The sequence below is a fragment of the Chionomys nivalis genome, chromosome 1 (genome assembly GCF_950005125.1).
Source record: "Chionomys nivalis chromosome 1, mChiNiv1.1, whole genome shotgun sequence".
Lineage (NCBI taxonomy): Eukaryota > Metazoa > Chordata > Mammalia > Rodentia > Cricetidae > Chionomys > Chionomys nivalis.
The window spans coordinates 111,264,657-111,285,892 of NC_080086.1; the positions used below are offsets into that span (position 1 = coordinate 111,264,657).

At 47.0% G+C, this 21,236-nt stretch overlaps 1 protein-coding gene across 4 annotated transcripts; it reads right to left on the minus strand.

Annotated features, from left to right (window-relative positions):
- Nucleotides 1-669: 669 nt before the first annotated feature.
- LOC130879370 (cytochrome P450 4F5) lies at nt 670-21,236 on the minus strand. Of its 4 annotated transcripts, none has more exons than XM_057777820.1 (13): nt 21,211-21,236; nt 14,566-14,764; nt 11,849-11,993; nt 9,150-9,203; nt 8,935-9,062; nt 7,649-7,770; nt 6,167-6,437; nt 5,595-5,661; nt 5,266-5,395; nt 2,074-2,207; nt 1,898-1,962; nt 1,660-1,742; nt 670-1,429 (listed from the first exon to the last, which is right to left on the minus strand). In XM_057777820.1, the coding sequence occupies exons 2-13, from the start codon at nt 14,761-14,763 to the stop codon at nt 1,252-1,254; spliced, it is 1,575 nt and encodes a 524-aa protein (XP_057633803.1). In that variant the 5' UTR covers nt 14,764; nt 21,211-21,236; the 3' UTR covers nt 670-1,251. The 4 variants fall into 4 exon arrangements, with proteins under 4 accessions (XP_057633803.1, XP_057633812.1, XP_057633822.1 ...); XM_057777829.1 differs by lacking the exon at nt 21,211-21,236 and adding an exon at nt 15,160-15,217; XM_057777839.1 differs by lacking the exon at nt 21,211-21,236 and adding an exon at nt 15,025-15,055.

Genomic DNA, 21,236 nt, shown 5'->3' on the forward strand with positions numbered 1-21,236 from the left:
CCAGGCACCGAGACCACCAGACGGCAGGTGGTGAAGCACTCATTGTCTGCCTTGTTGGGAGTGATGGGGCAGATGGGCAGGCTGTCTTTGCAGAGGGCACCAGCATGAGGCCAGTGATGGCCAGATTGTCATCTGAATGTGTAACAACCCCCTGACCAGCAATCCTGCAGCCTGTCTGCACCCTTTCAGGGCTTGTTCCAACTCCAGTCATAGCGCCTTCCTTTATACCTGTGCTGGACCCAGATCCCACATCTGCCTCCTTGCCTCAGTGACCCTAGCCCAACCTCCCCTCACCTGCCTCCTGCTGAGCCCCAAATCCCCGAATCTATTTCTCAAGTCAGGAATTTTATCTGGTTTAATTTTTGTTTTTGGAGACATAGTTTCATTATGTCACCCAGACTGGTCTCAAACTTTCTATATAGTCCAAGATAGTCTCCAACTCATTATCCCCTCTCACCCTCCCAAGTCCTGGGATTTCGGGTACGTGTCACCATGCCCACCTGACAGTTTCAGTGGTCTCGTGATGAGAGGGAAGGAGGAATCAGAGCCCAAAACTGTTATAAGAAAGGAAAATTATAAGAATCTTGTGAAGCCAGTGGGAGTCTCGGTGAACATCGCCCAGGACAAAAGGGAAATGAAGGATCCTATAAGTGTAATTTCATACATTTTAAGCTGCTTTAGTGATCTTAGTTATTACAAACCTTGAATGTCATTTAACACACTTCTCAAGGGTGCCAAGATGTCCCTTTTCTGAGAAACCATTTTACTCAGACTTTACAAATATCCCTCCAGGTGTAGTGCAGCAGCCCATTCCAGTAAGTGCAACACTAAGAAGACAAAAACTGGACGATCGCTTCGAATATGATGACACAGAAGATGAAGAGGAAGTAGAAGAAAACGGAAACAGTGCAATTAAGGCTTTGCTTCAGTGCCTAGGAGGCTCCAGCGGGCCTGAAACCCCGCTCCTTCTCCTACTCAGCTCAGAAAGCGACAGTGGCTCTTGCAGGATGAAGTTCCAGCTTGAGCTGGAAAAGAACTGTCATCAGCATGGAAGCCTTGCATGGCTAATCAGCAAACAGGAAGGCTCAAACCCAGCAGCCCAGCCTCTTCCCTCCCAGAGCACAGCTGGTTCTGTTGCGCTCCAGCGCCTCCCGCTGGTCATTAACCGGGCTCGGTTTATTCTGGGATCCACCGAGTTCCGCAGGTGGGTGGGATGAGGAGGTCCCAGGTCAGAAGGAGGCGGGGTGGGTGTCACTGTGCACCCGACTTCAGCGGCTCCACCCGCAGCCACAGCCCGCCCTCCGCGCGCAGGATCAGCTCCGGCTTCCGGCGCGGCGCCTTGTCGTCGGGTAGGAGGCGGAAGCGCAGCAATGTGAGCGCCAGCGCCACCTTCATCTCGCTCATGGCGAAAGTCTGTCCGATGCAGTTCCTGCGGGAGGGTGGGGTGGGATACTCGGATGCACCGGGACCCAACCAGGCGCCATCAGACCCAACATGACCCTGTCCGGGCGGCGCCTGGTCAGCCCTTCGCCTTCCATCCCCAGGCTCTGCAGACTTATCCGCACACCCTGAGCCGAGGCTGGGAAGAAGACCCAGAACCCAGCAACCCCAACTCCTATTCCCACTGACAGTCCCAGACTTTGGCTTATCCAGCCTCACCTGGGCCCCGCGGAGAAGGGAATAAAAGCCAGCGGTGATCTCTTCTGAGGGTTTTCTAGGTCAAAGCGGAAGGGGTCGTAGATCTGGGGGAGAGACAAGATTAGTCTTCTAGGTTGGGTCTCTGAACACAGCCAGCCAACCCCAGAAAAGGTAGACATGGAAAGAAGAGTGACAGCTTGTTTCCAGGTTAAGGCCGAACCCCTCCCCAGGTCCCAGAGATGCCTGAAGGATCCCCCACCTCAGGGTCTGGCCATACTGAAGGATTGTGATGAATACCAAAGATGCTGATGACACAGATGTTCCCTGTTGGGCAGGAACATCCAGTCAGTATCAGGTCTGAGCTGCCCCTAAGGACCATCACCATACTCAGGGGCCTCCTCTCTGCACCTCCCCTCAGCCATGTCCCTGAGGCACCTTTGGGGATGACCCTGCCATCAGGTAGCGCAATATCCTGGGCGCAGGTGCGCAGAAGGTCTGTGACCGGAGGATGCAGCCGCAGACTCTCCTTGATGCACATGGTCAGGAAGGGCAGCTGGGCCAGGTCGTCCCTGAGGAAGCCACCACACAATTATCCAGGAGCGAAAACAAAGCCCTGCTCAACCTCACTGGCACACAGTTGGATTTTTACCACTTCCCTGCTATTCCTTAGTTCTGTAATAAATTATATTCCAGATGAAGTCAATAAGTTCGCCGGTCCCTTTGTTTGTCTCTAGCTATTAAACAATCATGAACTCCTTATAGCTCCCATTCCACTTTCCAAGTTTAGAGGTCACAGGTGTCAGCTGAGATCTGGATCAAAGATTAACCCCTCCCCCATCACAAAAACACCAGAAAAAAACCCTGAAATATTTCTAATTAAAGCATAAACTTCCAAATTGATCCTTAAACCATTTGATAAACTTGCAATGCAAAAGCTTTCAAATTTTTATACGATGACCTGAATGTGGTGATCCTCAAGAAAGTGAAGGGTGGAAGATCAGGAATAAATAAGTAGACAACCTAGGCTATAGGAGACCTTGCATGAGAAATTATTTATATAATGAAATAAGAAGAGCAGAAATACAGATCCTTAAAGGCCATAAGGTTATTTAAATGAAAATATGTACTCCCTGGGAAAGTGGTGATGGGAAAAATGACCCTTTACTATAAAGGTATCAGGTTCTCTCTCCTCTCCTCTCCTCTCCTCTCCCCTCCCCTCCCCTCCCCTCCCCTCCCCTCCCCTCCCCTCCCCTCTCCTCTCCTCGTTTTTTAAGACAGGACTTCTAGGTGTAGCCCTGACTGTCTTGGAATTTGCTTACAGACCAGACTAGCGTTGAGCTCAGAGATCTGCCTGCCACTGCCTCCCACATGCTGGGATTAAAGTCATGTGCAACCAACATCACCCAGCTAGTCCTTTCTATACTAATTTTCAGTACTATCCATTAACCTTTTAGCTGTTTTTTGTCTTTTTAAAATGCATATTTGCATTTTTAGACATGTATGTAATGTATATTATCCTGGAAAGGCTCTCTCATGTCCTCCCTCTCCCGCTGCCCTCCCTTTGCCCTCCTATGTCTTATCTGTTTCGGACCTGATGAAGTTAAAGCTGCTTGAATAAGCATGGGGGTGGGGAGAGAGAGAGAGAAAATTTGTATTTTAGAACCTAAAAATTCTTTCCCAGGACTGGATTTCACAAAGCCTTTTACGATAGACAAGTGTCCACCACTAACTGCATCTGTTCTCAACGTTATTCCAGCTGGAAGAGCTAAACTTCATGCAGAGGCAAGCCAGTTTAAAAATAAAAGATGGAGCCAACATACCAGTCACTAAAACCTATTATAAAACTGTAGTGATAAAAATGAAAATAAGTTTTTAAAAACTAAAGTTACTAAGGAGACCTGTGGACTATAGAGTTGAGAAGGGCACAAGACAGTCCACACACTCCTGGGAAATGGGCAGGCAGTTTGGAGGAAGATGCTAAGAAAACTGGCATTAAACAAACTAAAAGAATTAAATGAAGCCAGCCGAAGAATTCCAGGACTGGAGTAGAGGAGGCAAGAGGACCAGAGGTCAAAGTCAGCCTCAGCTACAGAGTAAACTGGAGGTTGTCATTACCTCAGCAAGCAGAGTCTCAATAAATAAATAGGTAGACAGATAGACAGACAGACAAACAGATAGATGCATTCAATGCTTGCACACCATGGTTACCCATACCTTGACCAGCCTGATTCACACAGTGAGTTCCAGGCCAGCCAAGGCAACACAGTGTAACCCTATCTAAAAAAATTCTTAGCCCCTCCAAATACAGCCCCTCTCAAATACATCAGGAATACTAAAACTATAAGTTAGGGAGCACGTCTATTGTACCAAAGACTTGTCATCTCTTCATGGTGAGAATATTGAAAATCCTTTTTTTCCCTCTTGGTATTTTCAATGAACAAAATGTTCTGAAAAGTAGACCAAGATACAGGATGAAATTTCACAAGGATTGAAACAGAAGTGTTCCATTGATTGCTGTAGGAAAGGGAGCAAGGGAGGTAAAGGGGAGGGGATGGGGGATGAGAACATGAGAGAATAGGATGTGAGGGGAGGGAGAAGGATGGAGTGGGAGAGGAATGAAAGAGAGATCTTGATAGAGAGAAGCACTATGGGGTGAGGGAGAAACCTGGTGCTAGGGAAACTTCCAAGAATCCTCAAGGATGACCCCAGCTAAGACTCCTAGCAATAGTGGAGAGGGTACCCAAACTGGCCTTCCCCTGTAATCACAATGGTAAATACCCCAACTATCATCATAGAGCCTTCATCCAGTAACTGATGGAACCAGAGCAGAGATCCACAACCAAACACAAGGCAAAGCTCTGGAAATCCAGTCTAAGAGAGGGAGGAGGGAATATATGAACAAGGGAGGTCAAGGTCATGATGGAAAAATCTACAGAGACAGCTGAACCAAGCTCATGGAAACTTATGAACTCTAGACCAACAGCTGTGGCGCCTGCATGGGATGAAACTAGCCCCTCCACTATGTGGGAGACAGTGGTGAAGCTTGGACTATCTGAGGGTCCCCTGGAATTAGGACCAGGATTTATCCCTGGTCCATGAGTTAGCTTATTAGAGCCCATTCCCAATGGTGGGATGTCATGCTCAGCCTTAATGCAGTAGGTAGGGGCTTGGTCCTGCCCCAACTTAATGTGCCAGACTTTGTTGACTCCCCACTGGAGCCCTTACCCATTGGGAGGAGTAGATGGAGGGTGGGCTGGAAGGTAGGAAAAGGAGGTGAGAGGAAGAGCTGTGATTAGAATTTAAAATAAAGAAAAAAATTAAAAAGAAAAAAGAGGTGTCCCTGAACTACAAAACGAAGAATGATACAACAGCCAATGGAAATTCACGAGACGGGAGGAAGAAACTCAAGAAAAGGGGTTTGAGAGCAGCCATAAGGAACCCTACTATGCTGTGTGCGATGCAACCAACTAATGAAGAGACACCCAAACTCGGCGTGCCGTCCCTAATACAAAAGTGTTAGGATACTGTGAGTCAGCCTTGGCTGCATGAGCAGACCCTATATCAAAATCTCAGAAGTAGCACCATGTTAGAGTAACAGCACCAGAGACAACATGGACCGGAGCTCACCACTCAATCTCTTCGGGTTCTCTGTCCCTCAGCAGCTCCCGCACCTCCTGCCGGCAGCGCTCCTGGTATTCCGGGTGCCTCGCCAGGTTGTACAGGGTCCAGGAGAGCCCACTGGCGGTGGTGTCATGGCCTGAAGGGTAGACAGACAGGCAAGCTTGGGTCTCTGGCCTTTTCCAGCACAATGGAGTAAAGTACCCAGAATAAGGTCCCCAGAGAATGATGGGGAAGGTATGGATGGACAGAATGGAAGGATTTCAGATTCCCCACAAATACCCACATGGGATCGACAGACTTCTACTTCCTCTGGAGTCTCACACAGGGACCCTCACCTCCAAACATGAAGGTGTCAGCCTCTGCCCGGATGTCCTCATCAGACAGCTCCTCTCCATGTTCGTCCTAATGACAAAACAAGACCCTCAATTCATACCATATTTGAGGTGATAAGAAACAGGTTCTGGCCGGGCAGTGGTGGCGCACGCCTTTAATCCCAGCACTCGGGAGGCAGGGGCAGGCAGATCTCTGTGAGTTCGAGACCAGCCTGGTCTACAGAGCTAGTTCCAGGACAGGCTCCAAAACCACAGAGAAACCCTGTCTCGAAAAACCAAAAAAAAAAAAAAAAAAAAAAAAGAAACAGGTTCTGATACCCACTGTGCACACAGGATGTCTTGTCCATCCTCTCTGGAGCCTGCCTCCATTTCATCCTTGGTGTTCTGCCCCCATCAAAAGAGGTACCTCTAAAATATATCCCTGTCATGTGCCTAATTTTCATCAGCACCATTTGTAACTCCCCAGTACCATGCTGGTCAAGTCCAGCATCTTTAGTCTATACACTAAACATTAATGTTCTTATAACTCAGATCCCATATAAGCCCACATGGCAACAGATCCTACATAAACCCACCTTGGCCAGCAAGAGCACATCAATGAAGTCCAAAGTCTTAGACTTAGTCTTGGACTTTAGGAACTCATCAACACTTTGGCTGGAGAGGGTACGGCGTCTCTCCCTGATGACAGCATCTGTGAAGTTGTGCACCAGGTCACAGGCCTTGCGGAAGCGCCGCCCATCAGCAGTGCGGTAGTATAGGAAGTCCACATACAGGAAGAGCTGCTGGGACCTTTTTACTATAAGGGAGCTGAGCTCCAAGATGGCAGCAATGTATTCACTAGGAGACCTGCAGTTGAGGCCAGAGAGGAAGCAACTTAGCACACACAAAAGCCCCAGAGAAGCTCCAGTCAGAGTCCCAGGTCCAGGATCCATCTGAAAAGGGCATCCACAAAGCACAAATTCTGCTTCCTGTTCCCCACGAGTAGCTCCCTGACCCAGGTTTCCAGGGCATAAACGGACATCATTTCCTCTTCTCGTTCACTCAGCATCTGCTCCTGCTCTTCTCCCTTGGTTTCTTGTGACTCTGCCCAGGCTCAGACCCTCCTCTCCTGGTTCCTTATATCCTGTATCTCCATGAAGGTCCTTTGTTGATTAGATTGCCCAAGCTCACTGTATCTAGGACTCCCCTCTGTACAGACACCTTCTCTTATGACCTGGAAAACTCAGGATGGAGTTCACACCCTTCTGGCTAGGCAATGCCTTCAAAATAGCTGGAAATGGTGACCCTGGCTGTGATCCCAAAACATAGGAGGTGGATGCAGGAGAATCAGAAGCACAAGTCCAATATCATCTACATAGTGAGCTCCAGGCCAGACTAATTACAGATTGAGATGAGCTCAAGAAAAAAAGAAGAGAGGGAAGGGAACGAGAAAAAAATGTGTGTGATGTGTGTGCTGTCTAATGCTCTGCAGTGTTTAACTTTGAGAATCTACATTACACTGAGCTGCACCAAAGATTAATAAAGCACATTCCTGTGTATGTCAGAGATAGTGTTTAGTCTCCAGATCAAATTAAGTGAGTGGTTAAAACCCGCACTGAACATGGACAGCTTCTTCCCACTAAATAGAGTCACATGGATGAGAAGGAAAGAAGGAAGAAGCTTGCTGGCACAGACATGTTCTCTCTGCACTTCTCTGCCATGATGGTGGGAACCTTCCAATCTCCACCACGATGGACTGAAACCACAGAATAAACTACATCTTTCCCTCTTAGCTTGTTTCATTTGTGATATTTTACTAAGAAACTGTAACACGCCCTTGAGTGTCCTGCCGAAGATGCCTCCTTCTGAACAGCCTCTCTCACCCACTACCTCCCACCCCTCCTTGCCTTTATGCACACCTCCCTAGAAGAACAACTCATCCTCTTTTTTCCTGTCCTTCACTCCCACTTTTGACACAACTCCTGCAGAGTCTCTTCTACTCTCTCTAGGCAGCCCTCCATCTCCAAACTACTTCCTCAGTACCTGCCCCATGTTCCAAGGCTGAGACAGGGACTCACTCTTGAGAGTTGCTGTCAAAGCCAAAGAGGCATTTCTGTAGACTGTCCAATGTCATGAGGCTGATATTCTCAAACATTTCCAGTCGAGCGCTGCCCTCCAAGGCTAGGTGCTTCCACTTGTCCTGATCAGAGGAGGGAACAGACATGGGGTTAAGCCTTTGAACCTTGAGTTCCTTCCTAACCCTAAACACTGGAGCAGGCACCTGACCCAAGAGAAGAATGACTCTGGTGGGAGCAAAAGACAGTACAGGCAAAGCCCTTGGTTCACCTTCTGTGTGCTCTCGGTCCGCTTGCTGCCTTCTCCTAGGTCCTGTTTGTCAAGTCTTCAGCCACAATTAAGGTGCAGGATTGATTATCCAGTAAACTATAGAAGTGCTTGCTCTGCCATTCACGCTCACTTACTTTTTGTAAACTTGGAGAACACTACCTCTCCTACCTTTGATTTCATAGTCCATAATATAACAGTCATACACACCTCAGCCTCACAGCAATATGGAAATTGCATCATTCAACATAACCGGTAGACCTGATATCATATTCTATATGCAGAAGGTGTTCGATAAGCGTCAACAGTGGTTACCATCCTCAACAGTATAATTATAGTTGGCTACAGAAATGGCCCCAATTTTCTCTAAGTCCTCCATTCTCAGAATTTGCAATGTGTCCATATAAAGTTTCTGCTCTTGTCCTTTTTGAACCAGCATTTTCCAAGCTTTGAAACCCAGAGTGAACTCAGCTCCACCCAATAATACCTCTAGTTTCATTTTTAAATGAGTTTTGACCATAATCTTGGCCCCTGCCCAACCAACTTCTCCCAAAAGGACCTAAGTTTTTTTAAAACAAGGTCTTGTTGTTAATGTAGTCTGGACTGGCCTGAAATTCACAGTCTTTCTTCCTCAGTCTCCCCAGGCTGGGATTGAGAAGTGCCACATCATGGCCATCTTAGGGGCAACACAGTCTAAACTAGTATTCTACAGAGAAAGAGCTACATTGATAGTCAATGCTAACCAGATGATTGACTCTTCAGGGCTTCTACAAAGGAGAGTAGACACTGGTCTGCTAGGTGCCCCATCTATATGGAAAGAGTATGACTCCAAGGTGTCCTTCTGATCACCTTTAAGTTCAGATTATTATCTTTATTTTAAAGATGGGAAAACTGAGGTTTGGTGAGGAAAACTGATGTCCCCAAGTCCATGCAGCAGAAACACACCTTCAGACTACATCTGGCTGAAGTCACACCCTGTTCTGCAGTGTTCTTTGTGGGATCCTGAGTTTCAGGAACTCACATGCATGATGTTCACGCTCTTATTAAAATTCTTCACATAGGGCTTCAGGATGTCAAAGTGGAAGGCGGGCGTCAGCAGGCGGCGATGGCGGATCCACTTGTCACCTGAACTCAGGAAGAGCCCATCCCCTGGAAGGGAAGCCATGGCAGTGGGCAAAGGTGGAAGCTTCCTCTGATCCCCAAGGTGTCCCCTGACCCTCACCTTGAGGTACTCACCCAGCCAGGGCTTCAGGAAGCCTAAGAAAGTCATGTCCTTGGGGGCCACCAAAGCTGCCATGAAGGAAGACAATCAGGGGCCATGGAGAGGGTGAAAGGTGAACTTTGGGAGAGGGTGGGGACTCCCAGCCACAGGGTTCCCCACTTCCCCTCAAACACAGGAAGGTGGGAAGGGAATAGGGACAAAGAAAGCAGAGAAGCAGAAGCCCAGAGAAGAGAAGAAGACCAGACCAGACTGCAGCAGCAGAAAGAGCAAAGGTCAGCCTGGCAGGGAACAACATGCCCCAGCATGCCTTCACATGGCTGCTACCTAGTCCATTCTGTCTTCCATATCTGAGCTCAGCACAGCACTCTACAGGCCTTTGCAAAAACCTAGGACACACCGTCATTAGCAACTCTCTGACATGTCCTGACACATCCTGGTATGTATGATAGGGGCACATGTTATCACAACCTGTCATAGACACAACACACATGATAGTCCCTGACATGACACAACACTGGTGTGTAATAGTCTGGCATGATATAATTGTGCCCTTCAGATTGGCATTGAAATATGGTCCCTTTTGAGTCCCAAATGTGTCCTAGATATGTCTCAGACTTCTCTAGTTCTCTCCTCTATGCCACACTAAGCATTAAGCTTTCAAAATTAAGGGTGCCTCTATTCTCAGAGCCAAGTGCCAACTGGGAAGAAGTTGCCTCTGCCTTCTCCAGTCATCAAGCAACCACAGGAACAACCAGACACAGCTAAGTCATCGGGACTCCAGTGGACATCCCCTGCAGTTCTCGGCATACCATCTCTGTCCCAAACCATCTCCAGTTTGGGGGTCTCTTTTACAAAGGTGGCTGGGACAGCCATGACTCATTGATCCGGGAGGTGGGGAGGAGTTCACGTCATGTCACGTGCTTCCCCCAACCTCAGCTGTTCACCTAGGAGGCACCATCTTGCAGGAATGCTGTTTATATCATTGGGGACATGAGAGAAGTAAAAAGGCATTGTGTTGTTCTGTACTGTACAGAACCATTTGCACTCCATATTGTGCAAGGAATCTGTATGCACACATTGTAAATAGTGCAATGTTGCAAGGAACTACTTGTTCATCCCGGCCGCCCAGAGCTGAAATAATCACACAGAAACTGTATTAATTAAATCACTGCTTGGCCCATTAGCTCTAGCTTCTTATTGGCTAACTCTTACATCTTAATTTAACCCATTTCTATTAGTCTATGTATCATATGGGGTTGTGGCCTACCAGCAAAGTTTCAGCATGTCTATGTCCAGCAGCGGATCCATGGCATCTCTCTCTCAGACTACCTTCTTCCAGAATTCAGTCCACTTGTCCCCGCCTACCTAAGTTCTGTCCTATCACAGGCCAAGGCAGTTTCTTTATTCATTAACCAATAAAAGCAACACATAGACAGAAGGACCTCCCACGACAGTGCAAGATGGACACATTGCTAATAGTTTGAAGTTCTGAGGTAACTATGGAGAATACCAAGAAGAATGGGAGACCCACATCACAGAGCCTCATCAAACTCAGAGTTTTTAGGAACATTCGAACCAGCAACACACTTTGGATCTCGGAGGCAAGACTAATCATGGAACCAGAAGGTTGGGACTGGGGTCTGGAAGTTCTGCCTGCTTTTGCTGCACGCACAGGAGACACAGTCATGTTTAAGGCTGTTGACTCACTATCTTCTCAGAACACAGACTTGGTAAATGCACAATTAAAAGATTCAGTCACTGGAGAGATGGCTCAATGAGCACTTGTTCCTGCAGAAGACCTGGGTTTAGTTCTTAGTATCCACATGACAGCTCACAATCACCTGTAACTCTGCTTACAAAGAATCTCACACCCTCTTATGGCCCCTGAGAGTACTGCATGGTATACACACACATCCATGCTGGCAAATAATTACACATATAAAATAAAAACAGAAAAATAAATAAATAAATAAATAAATAAAAATAAAATAAAATAAAAACAAAGGCCTGGAACAATCATGCACACCTTTAATACCAGGACCCAAGGGACAGAATCAGATGGATCTCTTTGAGTTCAAGGCCATCCTGATCTATAAAGTGAATTCCAGACTACCTAAGGCTATACAGTGCCTCAAATAAACTAAATAAATGCCTCAAAAAGAAATCATTTTTAAGAGACTCCGGATCCCCGGGACTTACTGACCAGGCAGTGTAACTCAACAGGTGAGCTCCAGGGCAATGAGAGATCCCACCTCAATAAGGTATGAAGAGGTCCCAAGCATAGCAGCTCAGGCTGCTTGCTGTCCTCCACATTCATGTGCACACACACATGCACACGGCACCCACACATATGCACCCACAGGCACATGCATAAACATATACACACAAAAAGATTCATCAAAGAGAGTTTTGCTTTTCCTGTTCTAGATTGCAACCTATGACTTTGTCCGTGGTAGACGAGTGTTCTACTGCTGAGTACATCCTTAGCCAATACATTCACTTTCCTGGCTTAGATCATACTTAGGGATGAAGTTCTCTCTCACAGCTCAAGCAGATCTCAGCAGCAGAATCTTATCCAAGTTACTCAGCTGCAGACACATGGCCACCATCGGGAATAGCCCCATCTGCTGCCCAGCCTGGTCAATCCAAGGATAGAAAGGACTTGGACAAGAGACAAAGAAAAGACCAAGTGTTGGGATCCTAAAAGAGATACCTGAGGCATGGAGCAGGGGAGCAACAAATGCAGGGTCAACAAGTCTCAGCACAGGGGTGACGGGTCCCAGCCAATAGAGTTGGACATCTCGGAAGGTCTGGCCCATTTCAGTCACCAACTGCATGCCTTCCTCATTGTTCTGAATCTGGGGATGGAAAAGGTTGAGGCAATCCAGGCAGAGTGTTTCAGATGTTCCCACCCTCTGCCCACCACGCAGCACCTCTCACCCTGTTACTTGGGTCATTCATCTGTGTCTCTTGATGAGTTAACCTGAGTTCAACTATGAGTGTCCCTTCCTGTGTCCTGCATCTGTCTACACACCTCTCTGATATACCACTCTCATCTTTTTATTTGTGACCTAGATATAGATAATTGATGGATCAGTGGACAGATGGATACATTCATATACACAGATTTTGAATAGTAGTGACAGAGGTATGAACTAATTCATAGAGGGATTGGAGGAGATAGAAGATAGATAGATAGATAGATAGATAGATAGATAGATAGATAGATAGATGATAGATAGATAATAGATAGATAGATAGATAGATAGATAGATAGATAGATAGATAGATATAATAGTTCATAGAGGGATTGAAGGAGATAGATAGATAGATAGATAGATAGATAGATAGATAGATAGATGATAGATGATAGATAGATAGATAGATAGATAGATAGATAGATAGATAGATTCATAGAGGGATTGAAAGAGATAGGTAGATAGATAGTAAGATAGATAGACAGACTGACTGACTGATGATAGCTATACAGAAAATACATAGACAGATAAATGGTAGATAACATAGATATATGGAGAGGTATGATAGACAAATGACTAGAGAAGTGCGTCTAAATACATACGTGTGTGTATGTGTTTATCTCTTTACCATAATTATGTTTCCTTTGTCTTTCTCTTCATTTCCTTCATCTAATCACTCCTCCTCTCTCTCTCTTATCTCTGGGTATGTGTATTTCCCTTTTTCTTATGGGATTTTCCCCCCATGGCGAAATCACTTCTCTCCTCTTCCCTCCCTCATCCCTTCAATCCTCCTCCAGTTAATTTCGTACCACACACCTCCCTCACTTGTCCCTAACCCCAGCAGTGCCCACTGATACCCCTCTGGGCAGGCATCTCCCTAGGTTTACAGCAAAGGATCATGAAGGTTCCCAAATCTTGGTTCCCAGATCAGGAGAGATGTGAACTTGGAAGTCATCTAAAGGGGAAAATGAAGGTCAGCTCAGGAGCTGGACCCTGAGGTAAGGAGGCAGCTTTAAGTAAGATAGGGGAGGGAAGATGGGAGAGGGGAATCATGTGGAAAGATCAGGGGAAGGAGGACACAGACAGAGGAGTCTCAGGGAGCTCAAGGAAGACCAGTGAGGACATCAGCCTGGACCCAAACAGGAACTTCTGGGAAAGATAGAGAAGCCAATACATCAGAGAGCCATGAGGAAATCAATGAGACGGAACTAGGATCCAGGGATCTAGAGATCATAAGGGTGACAGAGAAGAGAGGCAAACCAGAAAGGGACAACCAATGAATAGTACTCTTTGTCCATAAGAAGATGGCAGAGTAAGCAGGCTGGAGGTTTAGTGCAGAAAGAGCCACATTGGAGGTACATGGATATGAGCTGACATATCATCTGACTGGACAGAATCACTGTGGATAACGCATAGAAGATGGGAGTTTGCAGTCATCAAAAGCAACAATTTTCCAAATATCGAAAGGAAATTGAATTGTCAAGAACCTCAGACTGTGACTCTTGATGGGAATTTGAATGAGGTGGAGATGAAGGGGGACTGTCAGAAAGCTGATAAGTTAGAATGTACAAGGATGGAGATGCTGAGGAGACACTGGATGAGAGGGTAAATGAGAATGTTGAATGATAGTGGGCTCTGAAGAGAGACAGTAGTACTTGAACAAACATCAGTGGACGGGATATCTATAGTATGAGTGAAAGCAAAATCCAATCTGTGGTTCTGCAATAGAGAGCCAATGTAGCATGGAGCAAGGGGACGTGGGGGTCAGGGGAGGGTGCTGAGCAGGAACTACCCACCCCCTGATGTGTAGCCATTACGAATGAGATCAGAAGGAAAGTTGGGCATGCTGTGGTGTGATTCTGGAATAAATTAGTTGCCTCGCAAGCACAGACCCCAAGGGCTTCAGATAATCGCTAATGAATCTTCAGGACAGTGGGCAAGATGAGAAAGGAGATGGCCAAGGGGTTGCAGGGGAAAAGAAACTATAATCTCTCTTCTACCCCCAAAGAGCCTCTGTAGGTGGAGGTAAGAAAGTACGGCTGATTCCAACAGGGCAAGCAGCAACCCAGAGAGTCACAAACACTGATCTGAAATCAAGACACACGGGCCAGGTAGGGCAAGACCTTGAACATACTGCAGAAAGGCCTCAACTCTAACAATGAGAACTGAATATACCAGGGATGTCCTTGCTCTGCGCTACCCACCATGGGAGCTGCTGAATGTGACAAGCATCCAAGACTGAGAGGAACCTCAGTCCTGGTGAGAATGTGACCCACACTGGAGCTGGTGCACAGGTGTGACAGAAAGGCAAATGGATGTGCTGCTGTGATGAGCAGACGGGGTTTCACTTTGCCTCCCTGGCTTCTGGCTGCCTCGGACCGCTCCTGACCTCTCCTGACTCGTAGGGAGCACATCCACCCAAAGCCCCAATCCTATCTGCTGCTATACTCACCAGGCCCAGGTGACCCAAAAACCAATTCCTTCTAGGGGACTCAGGGAAGCATCTGAGGCGGGAGCAGTTCTCACAGAATGAGTAGGTCCAGGCAAGAATCCTGGCCAAAAGCCAGGAAGCCGCTCCAAGCAACAGAAGATGCCATGGAGAGGCCAACACGGAGGTCGGGTCCAGCCCTGAGACACTCAGCTCCAGCATCCTGCAAATCAGATCAACACAGCGGGGAGATTATGGGGCTCGGGAGAAAGACTGGGAAACTCCAGAATTACTGAGCAAGGGCACAGACTGTGCGTTTGAAGCATAGCAAGGAAGGAAGGGGAGATCCACAGCCACCCAGGGAGAGAGAGTAAGTGCAAGAGAGAAGGACCAGGAGGGAAGGGACACACAGACAAGAGCTGTTTAGAGTCTAAAATAGCTCAGCCTGGAGCGCGTGGAACTGGCCTCAGGAAGTTAAGTTACCCAGAACCCAGGGTCGCTTATGCCAGCTGGCTCCAAGGAGACACCCCAATGCTGTTAAGCCGTTCCTGATCAGCGGCAGGACCCTCTGTTGCCTCACACCCCAGGATTGTACCGTATTTCAGGGGCAGCCCGTACCTCAAGACTTTGCCACTTCTGTGAAAAGCATTTATCCTCTGCTTCCTAACAGCAGGGAGCTGTGTAGGAGGCTGGGCTGCATCTGAGCTGAACCAATCACTTGCAAGCTCAACCACTTCCTTCCTGCCTGGGCAGCAAGCCAAAACTAGTTGGGCGAGGTCAGCGTGGAGTGTAGCAGAACTCAGACGCACTGCACGCAAGGGGACCTTTTGGCTGCAGCTCTTCTGAGTCAAGGCCAAAGGTGACTCAGGGTCATCAACTTTACAGCCACCCCTGCCCTTCCAAGTCCAATGGTCTACAGATTAAACCCACAAAGGCAGAAGTACAGCTGCCAAGAAACCTGGCTCAAGATAGGACAGTTCCAGAGCATCTCCCCAGATTCTCTGCACAACCGACAGCATGCAGAGCTTCTCACTGCAGAACTGCAGGACTGGCTCTGGAATGCACAGCCTGGCAGAGTTAAGACCTATCCTCCAGCATCCCAGTGTTCCATACTAAAGCAGAGAATCTCGCCAGGGCCAGACCGAGGAGATGAAAAGCTCTAACAGGGAAAACACACCGGAGGCTGAAGGCTCATAGTTCAGAGTGGAAGTGTGGAGGACCAGAGGGAGCTGGAAAGAAGCTGTAGCTGGGGCAGTACAGGCCAGGAAGAGCAAGGCTGGGGTGAACGCCTTCCCAGCGTGAAATGGAGCACTGCCCTTAAAGGTGGCTTATGTTGTCCAGAAACTATCCTTAATGGCCGTGCCTTGGACTCAGCAGTTGCTAAACCCACGCATGGTCATACTCCGCATTTGTTAGTTAAATAGGGGGGACCAGTAGGCCCCCAAAGCAGGGACATAAAGAACAATGACGGTAGTTGACTAGCATTGCTACAGAACGATAAGGGCAGTGGTTGGCGGACAAATCCAGATGGGTCAGCTCAGGGCTCCCTAAACCAGAAATGAGGGGCAATGGTGGCTGAAAAGTTTCTGCACCCCAATAAACTTCTCCGCCAATGCAGTAATCCAAATCAGACCAAATCAAACTGAATTAGAAAAGGTTTAGTGACTACCAGCACTCCCAGGTGGCCTTCCAGACCTCCAGAGAGAGGAGACAGGGAAGGAAGACAGGAAAATCTTGTCACGTGTTTGTTCTCTGGGGGCAATTTAAATACCCTGTGGGAGTGGTCTTGAGCATCTCTGGGGAGGGGTCGTTGTTTGACAGGCTTTCTCCGGGGTGGAGTCTGAGCTGAGGCAACTCCCAAGGGAGGGGGCTTGGAATGGAACTTCCACCCAAACAGTGGCTAGGGTCCATGATAGGGAAATCAGAATAAAGCAACTTCATGGCTTCCTTCCTCCCCAGGGGATTTTCTAGTGTTCTCCCACTTTCCTGATCAACTTTTCAACTTCACTGAAAAGTACTTAAAAATACATGCAAATTCTTGCAATTATACAACTAATTATAGAACTGAAATCTGAGTGAAACAGACATCTGAGGAAAACACTCACCTTCTCTAGAAGAGTCCACACTGGAGGAGACACAGGAAGGACAGTATAGGGACCACAACAGTCTAAAGCCCACATTTGTCAGGGCTGAGACCATGGCTGTGAAGCTTGACCTGCCCTTTTTACCTTTTATTTTATCTTACTTGATTTATGTGTAGGGGTATTTTGTCTGCATATATGTCTATGTACCACATGTGTGCCAGATTCCAGAAGGTTTTCAGAGAAAAGGGTATCAGATCCCTGAGACTGGAGTTACAGAAAGTCTCAAAGCACCCTGTGGGTGCTGGGAATTGAACCTGGCTCATCTGGAACAATAGTCAGTGCTCTTAACCTCTAAGCCATCTCTCTAGACCTGAATGGCCCTTTTTCAAGGAGTATATCTTGTTTCCTTCCTTGTTCTGATTAAACTCTTGACAGCTTTCTCTACTACCATGTCCCAACCAAATTCTTCCCTTTCAGGAGCACAGGAACTCACACTGCTGCCGGAGCTGAGAGCAGAACGAACTGACTCAAGGAGCCTCCTCAGCACATTGTGAATCCCTGACCTGAGATCAAACACTGACTTTCAAAGGCAGGAGGAAGTCTGCTCGAAAGACACAGCTTCAGCATCTGTCTGAAGTCCTACCAGGCGTCTGAGGCCACACGGACTTTAGCCTTTCTAAACCCATAATCACAGGTGCCAATTTCTAAAAATAAACCTGCTAAGGTATAAGTACACAAAGATTACACCTATAGTCAGGCCATTTAGGAGATTGACGCAAAAGGAATATGAACCAAGGCCAATCTGGGCTACATATGATAAGACAAATATATGACATATAACAAAATTTAATCTTCAGATAAATTACATACACTCTGATATAATGGTCACAATAGTCAATCATTACTGTCATCTTGACTGGATCTAGAATCACCATGGAAGCAGATCTCTGGGGGTGCCCAGGAGAGTCTTTCAGAAGGGTTGCATGACCATCCTGAATGTGGGCAGCTTCATTGCCAGGACTGTGTTCTCTGGCTAAATATAAAATAAGGAAATGAGCCAAATACCACACGTAATTGTTTGGTTGAAAGCATCACCTCAGTTCCCTAACACCCCTTTATACAAAAAGTCCAGATTGTTTGCCTGAGGGCTTCACCCCAGCTCCTGGCATAAGCTCCCTCCCCTGGGAGTTGCCTCAGTCCAAACTCTACCTCAGAGAAAGCCCACCAGACAGTGACCCCTCCCATAGGCTATTTATATGCCCCACCCCCACCTCAGGGAATGAACACTTGGTCTCCAGGTTTCACATGGTCTTTCCCTCTCCATGTTTTCCCGGGGCTACCTGGGAGTAAGGCCATCTATTAAACATGGGCATCTTTAATTCAGCTTAATTTGGTTTGATTGGGATTATTTGCGTCAGCAAAAAGGCTCCTCTAAGAGAAAATACCTAACAATCTCTTTGCTTTCTGACTAAGATATCATGTGACCAGCTGCCTCACGTTCTTACCTCCTTATGTTTCCACCACGATGGACGGACCGTGAGCCAAAGGTATCCCTTCCTTTCTTGACTTACTTTTCCAGTTACTTTATCCTCAGAAAGGATAGGTAACTGATGCATGAAGGAGACCCCACTCAGACGGGGCTTCCTCTTGAATCCCCGGGTTAGACATAAACCACACCCAAACACCTGTTTCCGCAGAGAGGTCCTTTATTAAGTGGGGAAGAAATCAAAATGGTTGCTTTTTGACTCAGGAAGAAAACAGCAGCAAATGACCTTGCAGGTGTAATTTTTAAGCGAAGAAAAGGGGGAGCTCTGTATTAGAATGGATTAGGGTGCGGTGGGAAAGGTAGAAGGGAACAAGGGAGAGGGGGAGGAGGCATTACTGCCTCTGGAGGGAGAGGTGGCACATAGGCAAGTGACCGTTTGTAAAGGAAAAGGGGAGAAACCCATGATAGAATGAGGCATTTCATTTTAACTGGGCATGTTAAGTATGTAAACCAAAGGGGGCTTTTGTTTGCTGGACTTTGGTAGTCAGCTACAGAAGGAGGAAGTGACCAAATAAAGGGATAGACTTTGGTGGTTAGCTTTAGGAATGTAATCTAGCATTTTTGTTTTGCTTTGCTTTGCTTTGTTTTAGCAGGGCAGAAGGAATAGGGAGAAAGGCAAGGCCTGACAGAATCGCATGTTTGAGTGAGCTAGAGTCCCTTTGACTCAGAAAGTTTGTATAAGGGGTGAGGTCATAACCTGGCCATGTGGTCAGGAGGAATTTCACTGATTCGCTGAAGGAACATGGAGGAGTTTTGAATTTTGTGATATAAAATCCCAGATTACTGTAAGCAGTTCTGAACGAGACGTGCTGATGAGTGTTCAGAGACCACAGTGCTGAGAGAAATAGTGACAGTGGAGGCAGAGTTCCCAAGGATTCAGAGGGAGATAGAATTTTTTGGGGAACTGAGCTAGCAGACATCCATTTTAACATCAATTGTGTATTTTTTTTAAGCCATGATCAGCTGAATCTCTGTTCTAGGTTTTGTTTGTTTGGTTTTGTTTTTTATAAACAAAATTGTAGGGCACATGGGCAGCAAAGATGGCGTCAAGAGGAAATCAGACGGGCGGGCCCTGAATCATTTACACCAAGACCTGATTGAACACCAGAATGAGGCAAGATGATGTCAGCGTGTGAACAACTTGTGGACAATAGAATAAATGTAGGGTTCCTGAGCACGTGATAGGGTGACCTCTAAAATGATTGCCTGGCTCCTTTTCTCCCCGTGGCCCTGTGGTTTTTTGCTTTAAAAGATTTTTACTGTGCAAAAATAAACCAGTTCCTGCTTTGACTCGACTCCCTGCTGGGTATATCTCCAGGATCAAGGGAGGCTGGGGAATGAGTGAGCATTGCACTTACCCTTCCTCAGACCCAGCTCATCCTCATACAGGTGGGCTAAAACCCACGACCCTGAGATTAAGAGTTTCATGCTCTACCAACTGAGCTTGCCGGGCCGATGCCCACCTTGCTCTCTCCCTGGAGGAGTTTCTAGGACATACTGATTGCCATTATGGGCCGTCTAAATGGACCACCATGCTATGGCGACTTCCCTGGAAGATGCCTTCTCTGTTCTCTCCTAAGCCTATCCCTGGTGCTTTTCATGTTTTTACTGACATAGCTCAGCCAGGCTCTGGATATGAAGACTTTAGGGACCAACAAGAAACATCAAGTTACCAAGGGTTCCAGCCTTGTCAGGGGTGAGCTCAATATAAGAAGATGCTTGCTATAATCATGGTCCCTCAAGATATTCAAGAGCCCTTTAATTTATATTCCGATAGTTTATATATGGTTAATTTACTTCCCCACCTTCCCCAAGCACTTGTTAAACTGGATGATGACCCTATTTCCCCCTTATGGTTACCCCCAGGGGCTTGTTGGAAGGACGAGGGGCTCCCATCCATATCCGACATTTAAGAGGACAATCAAATCTCCCCAGATTTCTATCCATGGGAAATAATTGGACTGATCAACTAGCTACCGGCCCATAAGCACTGGATCTTTTATTTTTACAGCAAGGAGACTTATGCCAGGCACTTGGAGAAAGAATGCTGTTTTTATGCTGACCACTCTGGTATAGTCACTCAAAATCTCGACGAGATCAGGAAAGGAATCAAGGAGAGAAAAAAGGATTTAAGTACTAGTTGGTATAAACAATAGTTTGACTGGTTCCTCTGGTTAACCACGCTAATTTCAACATTACTGGGACCGCTCATAATACTTACCCTGATCTGTACTTTGGGGCCCTGCATATTCAACAGGCTAGTTAGACTCACAAGTGTAAATCCCGGTCTCTGACCTATGGAAGCCCTGCCCATGTGCCCCTTGCACCTTGGCCCCTCCCCAGAAAAGGTCAAGACCACGCGCCCACTCTATTTAAACTGCTACCCAAAAATAAGCATCTGTTGTCCCTGTCCCATCAGTCTGTCTGTCAGTCCCTTTCCGGTTCCCCTCCCTCGGGGCCACCCGGGACGCAGGAGTCCAATTAAACCTGGATATCTTTTAATTTGGTTTGTTTTGATTTGGCTTGATTGGGATTTTTGTGTCGGCAGAGAGCTCGTGTTAGGAAATATTCCTAACAATAAGGGCTAAAACTCAGGAGATCCAGCTCACGGATAAGCTCCATTATAAGTTCAGTGCCGAAGACTCCCACTATGTTCTGGGCAAACCTTAAGGAAAAGGTGCCAAAGGGGTGAACCTCATAAAGAGGTGCCCCTGAGCATGAACCTCAAAAAGAGGTGGGCCTAATTTAAAAGCAAAAAGGGGGGCATCTGTACGGTACATGGGCAGCTGAGACGGCACCAGAAAGAAAGTCAGATAGGGTGACCTCTAAAATGATTGTCTGGCTCCTTCTCCCCCATGGCCCTGTGGGGTTTTTGCTTTAAAAGATGTTTACTGGGCAAAAGAGCCTGGGGAATGGGCGAGAGACGACGCACTTACCTTTCCTCGGACCCAGCTCATACTCGTCCGGGTGGGCTAAGACCCTGCTTGCACATAATATTTCTCTTGATTATTTGGGAATAATAATGCCCATCTCACTCACCTCCCAGTTCTGCCATGTCTGCCCCT

Coding starts and splice junctions, on each gene's coding strand:
- LOC130879370 (XM_057777820.1), bottom strand. CDS start 14,763: ATGCTGGAGCTGAGTGTCTCAGGGCTGGACCCGACCTCCGTGTTGGCC. Junction 11,994..14,565: donor TTTTGGGTCACCTGGGCCTG/GTGAGTATAGCA, acceptor TTCCATCCCCAG/ATTCAGAACAATGAGGAAGG. Junction 9,204..11,848: donor TCCCCTGCTCCATGCCTCAG/GTATCTCTTTTA, acceptor CCTTCATGGCAG/CTTTGGTGGCCCCCAAGGAC.